This window comes from Pan paniscus, chromosome 2 (genome assembly GCF_029289425.2).
Source record: "Pan paniscus chromosome 2, NHGRI_mPanPan1-v2.0_pri, whole genome shotgun sequence".
Lineage (NCBI taxonomy): Eukaryota > Metazoa > Chordata > Mammalia > Primates > Hominidae > Pan > Pan paniscus.
Genome location: NC_085926.1, coordinates 195,791,222 through 195,802,281, shown reverse-complemented (window position 1 = coordinate 195,802,281; position 11,060 = coordinate 195,791,222). Strand labels below are relative to the sequence as shown.

Here is an 11,060-nt window from a genome sequence, read left to right as displayed (position 1 = left end):
TTAACCAAGTCCAGCTCGAGAATGTGTTCAAAATGAACGCAGAGCTGTTAAGGGCCTCAGAGATCGTCCAAACCCTCCATTTTACAGATTGCAAAATTCATTAAATAAATACAAACAAGCATGGACTTGACAACAGGGAGACAGACATCCTTTAACACGTAACATAACGACTTGGGGACAAAAGACACTGGACTCAGATACAAGTTTTTAATCACCCATTACGGTTTTTTTGAATGTAGCATATTGAATAGAAGCATAAAAATAAAGCAAATACCCACATGCCCAATGTCATCAGAGGTTTTTAATAACTGCCTTGTTCTTCAGTATTTCACTCATACTTTAACTTGTACAACACTTTAAAAGTTACACAGAGAAGGGAAATTATTTGTCTTTATCTATCTTACCTGGGTATAGAATCTGACAAAAATATTTGTAATACTGTTTTCTGTTTTACATTTTCAAAAGTGGTCATTATTACATTCCCAATGTTCAAGTCACACAGAGCAAAGTGGGGATGTTTAAGTAAAGGCCAGAATGACCTGCAGACCAGGAGAAAAAGGAAGACGAGGAGGTAGAAGTTTCTTCTCTTCCTCTGGCAGAGGGACCTCAGAAGGCTAGTTTGAACCTACGAGTTTGTGCGTTTATTCATTTTCTTTCACTTTGTTCTAGACAGATGACTAATTTTTCAGCAGAAGTAGCAGCATGCTAGGAAGCCGTGTAAAACTGGCAGTGGTTGTGGTGGGGACGTGGGTGGGAGGCGGAAGGGGAGAAGGAAGGGGCAGCCTATGGGAACGTCCATTTCCTCTTTCTGGTGACGGAGAAGGAGGGAGGATGCATCAAAACCTCAGCCTAACCGCTCTGGAAAAAGACCCAGTCTTTTAAAACTGTATTTTTTTTTTCTCCGTACTTGCCTTCCAACAGCACAGCTCTGGTAGGAACAGGGGCAGGCTGGCCCATAACAAACATGGTCAACCACTGCATGCAAATACCAACTTAAATGTGTATTTTAAGGCACACTGTTTTGTACTTTGTTGGCTGATGGTGGGAACATCCTGAAATAATTCCAAGGTACGGACTTTAAATCTCAGAGACCCTCAGAGGATGCTTCCGAAAGCCCCGCGGACAGGCTTAGACCTTTCAACAGGTTTTGACACCTGGTAAGTCAACATGACTTGCTTGAGTGGGGCCATTTTCAGCACTCTCCTGTCTATTTTGCATTTCCCATTCTCTGCACCAACCCATGCCATACTCTCTTTGTTTAAAGACACTGTGGCAGGGAACTAGAGCAGACACTGGATGTTTGTGTAGCAAGAACCTCTTTAGGAAGCAGAAGGGAAGAACCGGAGGCTAATGTGCACTATTAGAATAAACTTGTTTAAAAGAATGTATGTTATTTCTTCAGAAACCATATTCAGTGCTCTCAAAATATTTAAAAAGGTCTGTTCTAAAAGATGACCCTTTATAAAACAACATAATATAAAAACGAAAATTTTGCTTTCAATTTGTCCATAGGAATCAAAAAGGTGTTTGCTAACTACCACTTTATGTAAATTTCCATTCTTGTATAATTCAGTTAAAAAAAAAACAGCAAAAGAAAAAAGTAAAAAATAAATAATAGAATGATGATCTACTTTCATAAGAGAAAAACAATCCTGGGAATCCTGCTGGCTGACGCAGATGCTCTGTGGAGCTGGGCGCTCTCTCTTTCACTTTGTAACATGTGATGCTGTGGCCTATTCAACTCCTGACTAGTTAGAAAGAGGTGCAGTGAGTTGGGTAAAGAGAATCACTGTCATGGGTGCGGTGAGTTGGGTAAAGAGAATCACCGTCATGGGTGCGGTGAGTTGGGTAAAGAGAATCACCGTCATGGGTGCGGTGAGTTGGGTAAAGAGAATCACCGCCATGGGTGCGGTGAGTTGGGTAAAGAGAATCACCGTCATGGGTGCGGTGAGTTGGGTAAAGAGAATCACCGCCATGGGTGCGGTGACTTGGGTAAAGAGAATCACTGTCATGGGTGCGGTGAGTTGGGTAAAGAGAATCACTGCCATGGGTGCGGTGAGTTGGGTAAAGAGAATCACTGTCATGGGTGCGGTGAGTTGGGTAAAGAGAATCACTGCCATGGGTGCGGTGAGTTGGGTAAAGAGAATCACTGTCATGGGTGCGGTGAGTTGGGTAAAGAGAATCACTGCCATGGGTGCGGTGAGTTGGGTAAAGAGAATCACTGCCATGGGTGCGGTGAGTTGGGTAAAGAGAATCACTGCCATGGGTGCGGTGAGTTGGGTAAAGAGAATCACTGCCATGGGTGCGGTGAGTTGGGTAAAGAGAATCACTGCCATGGGTGCGGTGAGTTGGGTAAAGAGAATCACTGCCATGGGTGCGGTGAGTTGGGTAAAGAGAATCACTGCCATGGGTGCGGTGAGTTGGGTAAAGAGAATCACTGCCATGGGTGCGGTGAGTTGGGTAAAGAGAATCACTGCCATGGGTGTGGTGAGTTGGGTAAAGAGAATCACTGTCATGGGTGCGGTGAGTTGGGTAAAGAGAATCACTGTCATGGGTGCGGTGAGTTGGGTAAAGAGAATCACTGTCATGGGTGCGGTGAGTTGGGTAAAGAGAATCACTGTCATGGGTGCGGTGAGTTGGGTAAAGAGAATCACTGTCATGGAAGCTACAGGAACAGGAACCAAACTCTGAGAGCAATGGTAGAGCTGTTGATGAGCCCCAGGGCCACCCCTGAGTTACTGATACCTAATTAGAAGGTGATAGAGAAGAATCATGTTTTCCTCCTTGCAGGCTATAGACAAAATATGTTAACAAGACTTGTAATGGTCGTGGTTAATGAAAAAGTATCACATGGCACCAAGTCATTTATTTCTTTAAATTTGTCTTTATACCACATAATATTCCTTAATAGTATAATACTTAGTTGGTTTAATATAATTGCTTTTTAAAGGGGTTATTGGATAAGACTGTATCAAGTTCATTTCCCTTAATCGCATCTATAAATAAATTTAACTATTTGTAATATTAAAGGGCAATAAAGTTATAACTGAGCTGGAGGCAATAAATCCTCATAGCAGGACAACAGCTTAGAAATGGCCTGTTGCATGCCAGACTCCAAAGAACCAGAGCTTCATGGAAAATCTGATGAAATCCAAATAAAGCCTGTAATTCAGTTAATTGTATTGTTCTCATGTTACTTAGTTTGAATTACTGTCCTTATGTTTGTATTAGACGTTAGTTAACATTAGAAGAAATTGAGTGAAGTATACAAAGGAACTCTAGGCTATTTTTTCAACATTTCTGGAAGTCTAAAACATTTTAAAAAGTATCAAAGCAAGTGTTAGAACACTGAAGCCAACTGCAGCATTCTCAATCTGAGATATACTTAGTTTTTGAAGGATATATTTAGTTGTCAAATAGCAAGTGGGAAAGTTTAGGAAAATAGAATAATTATTTCAAATTACTTATACTTATTTCAATCTATATATTTATAATTTCTTTGTGTGGTCCTTGGAAATAATCAAGGAAAACTGTTCAAAAGTATACTGACTCTTGTAACACAAAGTCATGTTAATTATGATCGACTTAGCTCAGAGCTAGTCCTATAAGATTTTAGAGATTTGCATTTCTAAAATTTTAGGACAACCAAGTCTATTTAGGCAACATAAAAAATGATAAATTTATTACCTGAGGTACACCAATTTTTCTGCAAGCCTCTAGGAAATTTTCCACATTTCGCCTGCATTTCGCCATTGTTAATTTAGGCTGAAATGAGGAAAAGAAAATGTGTTACTAGAGAAGTTTTGTTTCTGGGACAGGGTCTCGCTGTCACCCAGGCTGGAGTGCAGTGGCGCAAGCCTGGCTCGCTGTATCATTGACCTCCCAGGCTCAGGTGATCCTCCCACCTCAGCCTCCCAAGTAGCTGGACTATAGTTGCATGCCATCACACCTGGGCAATTTTTGTAGAGACAGGGTTCGCCACGTTGCCCAGGCTGGTCTTGAATTCCTGAGTTCAAGCAATCTGCCTGCCTCAGTCTCCCAAAGTGCTGGGATCAGAGGCATGAGCTAAATGCCCAGCCTACTAGCAACATTAAAAAATATTTGCTAACTTTAGAAATACTCCTGGCAATCACTTCATAACTCTCAATGCTGTAGACTAGGGGGTCAGCGAACTTTTTTTTAAAGGATCAGATAATAAATGTTAGTTCTGAGGGCCATAAGAACTGTTGCAACGCCAGCTGCGGTGGCTCACGCCATAATCCCAGCACTTTGGGAGGCTGAGGTGGGCGGATCACCTGAGGTCGGGAGTTCGAGACCAGCCTGATGAACATGGAGAAACCCCGTCTCTACTAATAATACAAAAATTAGCCAGGTGTGGTGGTGGACGCCTGTAATCCCAGCTACTCAGGAGGCTGAGGCACGAGAATCACTTGAACCCGGGAACCCGGGAGGCAGAGGTTCTGGGGAGCTGAGATCGCACCACTGCACTCCTGCCTGGGCAACAAGAACAAAGCTCCGTTTCAAAAAAAAAAAAAAAAAAAAAAAAAAAAAAAGAACTGTTGCAACCACTCGAGTCTGCCAGGAGCTTGAAAGCAACTATAGACAATATGCAAACAAGAAAGTGTGACTGGGTTCCAGTGAAACTTGATTTACAAGAAGAAGTGCTGGCCTGTGGGCAGTACTTTGTCACCCCACACTTGAGACATTGGCTTTGATTTTGGAAGGCAAGTACTAAATAGAAAAACTTTGAACGAATAGTTACAAACTTTTTTTTCCATTTTAAAACAGTGTAACACTAAGGCAGCAGTCCTCAACCTTTTTGGCACCAGGGACTGGTTTCACAGAAGACAATTTTTCCATGGACAGGGCTGGAGCTGGGGGGATGGTTTCAGGCTGATTCAAGCACATTACATTTATTGTGTATTTTATTTCTATTATTACATTGTAATATATAATGAAATAATCATACATAATGAAATCTACCATAATGTAGAGTCAGTGGGAGCCCTGAGCTTGTTTACCTGCAACTAGACAGTCCCATCTGGGGATGATGGGAGACACTGACAGATCATCAGGCATTAGATTCTCATAAGGACCCCGTGGCCTAGATCCCTTCCTCGCATGCGCAGTTCACACCAGCGTTCATGCTCCTCTGAGGATCTAATACTGTTGCTGATCTGACAGGAGGCAGAGCTCAGGTGGTGATGTGAGTAATGGGGAGCGGCTGTAAATACAGATGAAGCTTTGCTCACTGGCCTGCTGTTCACCTCCTGCTGTGCAGCCCAGTTCCTAACAGGCCACAGACTGGTACCCATTTGTGGCCCAGGGGTTGGGGACCCCTGCACTAAAGAAAACTTGGAGGAACAGCCAAAAAAATTAATTACCCATAGTTCATCATTTAAATGTAACCACAACACTTGATTCATTTCCTTTCAGTCTTTTTTTTTTTTTTTTCTTTTGAGACAGAGTCTCACTCTGTCGCCAGGCTGGAGTGTGGTGGTGCTATCTCGGCTCACTGCAACCTCCACCTCTTGGACTCAAGTGATTCTCCTGCTTCGGCCTCCCAAGTAGCTGGGACTACAGGTGTGCACCACCATGCACAGCTAATTTTTGTATTTTTAGTAGAGATGGGGTTTCATCATGTTGGCCAGGATGGTCTCGAACTCCTGACCTCGTGATCTGCCCACCTGGGCCTCCCAAAGTGCTGGGATTACAGGCATGAGCCACCGTGCCTGGCCCTTTCTTTCTTTTTTAGGGTCAGGGTCTCGCTCTGTTGCCCAGGTTGTTGTGCAGTGGCATGATCGTGGCTCACTGCAGCCTCAAACTCCTGGGCCCAAGTGATCCTCCCGCCACAGCTTCCTGAGTAGTAGGTGCACGCCTAATTTTTTTAAGTATTTTTGTAGAGATGGGATCTCACTATATTGCCCAGGCTGGTCTTAAACTCCCAGCCACAGGTGATCCTCCTGCTTGTCTCCTTCTCAGCTTCAGCTTGATCCCACAGGGAGCTCACAAGTGTGAACCACACGACACTCCCTCCTTGAGGTAGGAGGGCTCAGCCCCATGCTTGTCCGTCACTGGCTATGGGCTTAGGGGAAGAGCAAGGTGGCCTAGGACAGGTCCCTGAAACACACTGGGGGAAAAGTATATTACATCTGTAAGTTTTGGATGGTGTAGTTAAAATACACATACAAATATAGATACATAAAGCAAGTGCGGCAAAATGCAAGAAATGTCAGATCTAGGTGCAGACTTTAATAGTGTTCGTTGTAGGATTCTTTCCACTTTTCTGAAGGTTGAAATTTTTCATGATAAAAATGTGAGGAAAACAGAGGAGGGGTGTGTCAACCCAAAGCCTGCTCTTTTGTGGACTGCCATCCTGAAACTGATGCCCAGACCTGACCAGCAGTGCAAAGAGAACCTGCCAGTTATCTTGAACGCACTTTCTCCCTCATCTTCCACCTGAGGTCGGTCACAGATCATGTCAGTTTTACCTCTGACCCCTCTTCCCTCTCACTGCCCAGTTAGTCCCGGCTTGTTATCTTCCTGGCCTGGACTAATACAACAGCCTTTTAATTGGGCATCTTTCTTTTCTTTTCTCTTTTTTTTTTTTTTTGAGACAGAGTCTCGCTCTGTCTTGCCCAGGCTGGAGTGCAGTGCAGTGGTGCGATCTCAGCTCACTGCAAGCTCCGCCTCCTGGGTTCAAGTGATTCTCCTGGCTCAGCCTCCCAAGTAGCTGGGATTACAGGTGTATGAACCACTCCTGGCTAATTTTGTATTTTTAGTAGAGATGGGGTTTCACCATGTTGGCCAGGCTGGTCTCGAACTCCTGACCTCAGGTGATCCACCAGCCTCGGGCTCCCAAAACGCTGGGATTATAGGCGTGAGCCAGTGCACCCAGTCTCTTTTCCTTTTTCTTTTAAGAAACAAGATCACCCAAGCTGGTCTCAAACTCCTGGGCTCATAGGATCCTCATGCCTCAGACTCCCAAGTAGCTGGGACTACAGGCACAAGCCACTGAGCCTGGCTTGGGCATCTTTGTAGTGTACCACCTTTAATTTTTCCATTTCTCACTTAGCACCTAGATTCATCATTCCTTTTTTTTTTTTTTTTTTTTCTTTGAGACAGGGTCTTGCTCTCTTACCTAGGCTGGAGTGCACTGGCACAATCACGGCTCACTGCAGCCTCGAACTCCTGGGCTCAAGTGATCCTCCCACATCAGCCTCCTGAGTAGCTGGGACTATAGGCGCATGCCACCATACCCAGCTGATTTTTGTATTTTTGGTAGAGATGGGGTTTTGCCATATTGTCCTGGCTGGTCTCAAACTCCTGGGCTCAAGCAATCGTCTGCCTCGGCCTCCCAAATTGCAAAGATTATAAGCATGAGCCACTGCGCCCAGCCTAGATTCATCATTCTAAACTGCAATTAGAATCATGGTATTCCCTCTTTAATTCAGTGTATCCTCATTGTCTGTACTAGGGTAAACTTCCTTGACACGGTTCATAAGGCCTTTGTACCACGGCCCCAGCTCACGTCTCTAGCCTTACCCCTTACCATTTGTATTACAACCCTGTGCACGATCCATTCTGAACAATTTACCAATTCCTTAAGTAAAAGCCAAACTTTCCTTAGCTTCTGAATCTAGAAATCCTATGCCTGGAAGGCCCCCTTCCCTCTCTGTACTGCTGGAAAATTCCTTCTTAAACTTCAAGAATTAGTTCAAATTTTGCCCGTTCTGGGAAGGCTTCCCTGAACTCTCCAGGTGGAGTTAAGTGGCCCCTTTTTATATCCCTATAACACACACTGTACATGCCTTTCTTACATTTATCGCACTGCTGTAAGTGACTGTATACATGTCTATTTCTTCTCGAGTAGAAGTGAGACCAGGAAGGTAGAGACTGGACTCTTTATATCTGTATCCTTAATATCTAGCACAATGCTTAAGAAATGTCTGTCCACTGTGCTTAACAAATGTCTGATGAATAGCCAAGGCTTTTTAGGATTATCAACTTACTACAGCTGGTGAGGGAACATGAATGCTTGGGACAGATCGAGGTCGCACATGATTGGCCAAATGGCAAAGAACAACACCGTCAGTTAGAGCTGCTCCGAGATCACAAGGTAGAGACACTTTCAACCGGTACTCAATATGCTGAAAGAACAAAAAACATGTAATAGATTAATTGAAGAAAGACTGACATATAGGACATAAGGGAGTTATAATGAAATCTAATTAAAAATCAAGATAAAAAGGAAATAAGTACCACAATATCCATTTTATCCCTCTATCCTAAGTTTAACTTAAGGAGATCTAATATATATGGACGGCAGCCAGGACATAGTGGTACAAAGTACAACAAAAATTCATTTACAACTTTCTGATTAAAAAAAAAAACCTAGATTCTCCTTCAATTCCAACATAAAATAAAGAGGCAATCACTCACTATATATGTGTAAGTGTGATATTTATATATGTGTGCACACACATATAAATTATTACTGACAATATTTCTTTATAACAGGAAGTAGAAAAAAGGAAAAAATTTAAATGAGTAGAGCTAGGAATTGAGCTTTATAGAATAAGCCATCTATCTCATTTTCTAAGTAAATAGCTGAAAAGAATTTCCTTAATAGCAAAATGTTTACATTCATCACAAAACATGGCACACAATGGGCACTCATTGAATCTGTGAAAAATTACAGCTGGGCACGGAAGCTCACGCCTGTAATCCCAGCACTTTGGGAGGTCGAGGCCAGTGGATCACCTGAGGTCAGGAGTTCGAGACCAGCCTGGCCAACATGGTGAAACTCCTTCTCTACTAAAAATACAAAAATTAGCTGGGTGCAGTGATGGGCGCCTGTAATCCCAGCGACTCAGGAGGCTGAGGCAGAAGAATTGCTTGAACCCATGAGGCATAGGCTGCAGTGAGCCAGGATCATGCCACTGAACTCCAGCCTGGGTGACAGAGTGAGACTCCGTCTAAAAAAAAAATAAATAAAAATGATGTGTCAAATGAAGACGTGATCACAGGATTATGATCTATAGCAGTAACACTGAAAAAGTGTAAATCAAAGGTAATGTACATACTTTACGCAGTTGGTCTATTAATTCCAGCTCTTCTTCTCTCTGTCTTGAATTCTGTCCTGTTATGGAATCTGTAGAATCAGTGGTAGGTGCAGCAGATGGAGGAAGGGGTGAAGCATGACCTATAAAAATATTAATATGTAAGACAGAAAGGCAACTGGCAGTGCTAGGAGAACATCCGGCTCTGCCTCATCACAGTTTCCCTGCAAGTGCAGTGCATGGCTTTCTACCTCCTGCAGGTACAGTGCATGGCTTTCTACCTCCCGCAGGTACAGTGCATGGCTTTCTACCTCCCGCAGGTACAGTGCATGGCTTTCTACCTCCCGCAGGTACAGTGCATGGCTTTCTACCTCCTGCAGGTACAGTGCGTGGCTTTCTACCTCCTGCAGGTACAGTGCATGGCTTTCTACCTCCTGCAGGTACAGTGCATGGCTTTCTACCTCCTGCAGGTACAGTGCATGGCTTTCTACCTCCTGCAGGTACAGTGCATGGCTTTCTACCTCCTGCAGGTACAGTGCATGGCTTTCTACCTCCTGCAGGTACAGTGCATGGCTTTCTACCTCCTGCAGGTACAGTGCATGGCTTTCTACCTCCTGCAGGTACAGTGCATGGCTTTCTACCTCCTGCAGGTACAGTGCATGGCTTTCTACCTCCTGCAGGTACAGTGCATGGCTTTCTACCTCCTGCAGGTACAGTGCATCGCTTTCTACCTCCTGCAGGTACAGTGCATCGCTTTCTACCTCCTGCAGGTACAGTGCATCGCTTTCTACCTCCTGCAGGTACAGTGCATCGCTTTCTACCTCCTGCAGGTACAGTGCATCGCTTTCTACCTCCTGCAGGTACAGTGCATCGCTTTCTACCTCCTGCAGGTACAGTGCATCGCTTTCTACCTCCTGCAGGTACAGTGCATCGCTTTCTACCTCCTGCAGGTACAGTGCATCGCTTTCTACCTCCTGCAGGTACAGTGCATCGCTTTCTACCTCCTGCAGGTACAGTATATTGGTTTCTACTTCCTGCAGGTACAGTATATTGGTTTCCACTGCCTGCAAGTACAGTATATTGCTTTCCACTTTCTGGATTGACTTTTTAAAAGGGTTTTTATTATGGAGATTTTCAAATATACACAACAGAGAATAGTATAGAAAAATATGTAATGTTCATTACCCAGTTGACTCAACTACTTTTGTTTGATTACATCCACTTAAAAATGTTTTTATTGAAAATTAATACACAGAAAAATACACAAATCGTAAGCACAGTGCTCAAAAAATTCTCCTCACCAAGTGAACACAATCAGGTTTTTAATGCAATCTTACCAATCCCAGGAGCCCCTTCCATGCTCCTTGCCCGTAAGTACCCAATGTGCTCAAAACCGCACCCTGACTTCTAACACTGTAGGCTGGTCTGGTTCATTTTTGAACTTTGTATAAATTATGCTGTATTGTATGTATTCTTTTGCTTCTGGCTTCCTTTGATCAATGGTATGTTTATGAGATTTATCCACGTTGCTGTATATAGGAATTGGTTCATTTTCATTGCTTATATGGTATTCCATTGTACAAATATACCACAATTCATTTATCCATTCTCTTGATGGACATTCAGTTTCAGGCTATTATGAATAATGCTGCTATGAATATTTTTGTACATGTTGTTGGTACACGTGTGTACATATTTCTCAAAAGTAAAACTGCTGGTCATAGGGTACACAGTCATCCGTCAGTATCCAGGGGAAATTAGTTCCAGAAACCACCCCTCTCATACCAAACTTTGTGGATGCTCAAGTCACTCATATAAAATGTAGTATTATTTGCATACAAACTATGCATATCCTCCTTTATACTATACTTTAAATCATCTCTATGTTACTTACAATACTTAATACAATGTAAATGCTATATAAATTGTTACTATACTGTATTTCAAAATTAGTATTATTTCTTTATTGTGGCATTGTTTATTATTGTTGTCTTGTTT

The 11,060-nt window shown here is 43.1% G+C and overlaps 1 protein-coding gene across 24 annotated transcripts in view; it reads right to left on the bottom strand.

Annotated features, from left to right (window-relative positions):
* The window catches only part of LRCH3 (leucine rich repeats and calponin homology domain containing 3), a 107,778-nt gene that overhangs the window by 6,454 nt on the left and 90,264 nt on the right, over positions 1-11,060 (bottom strand). For 23 of the 24 annotated variants that reach the window (XR_010111492.1, XR_010111494.1, XR_010111493.1 and 20 more), the window contains 3 exons: positions 9,087-9,205; positions 8,013-8,150; positions 3,688-3,765 (listed from right to left, as the gene is read on the bottom strand). Coding sequence is in view for 18 of the 24 variants with exons in the window: in XM_034958032.3 (XP_034813923.1) it covers positions 3,688-3,765; positions 8,013-8,150; positions 9,087-9,205 (335 nt within the window). In the remaining 6 variants the exon portion in view is untranslated. Of the gene's footprint in view, positions 1-3,687; positions 3,766-8,012; positions 8,151-9,086; positions 9,206-11,060 lie in introns of those variants that run through there. The other variant, XR_008624971.2, reaches the window with a different exon arrangement.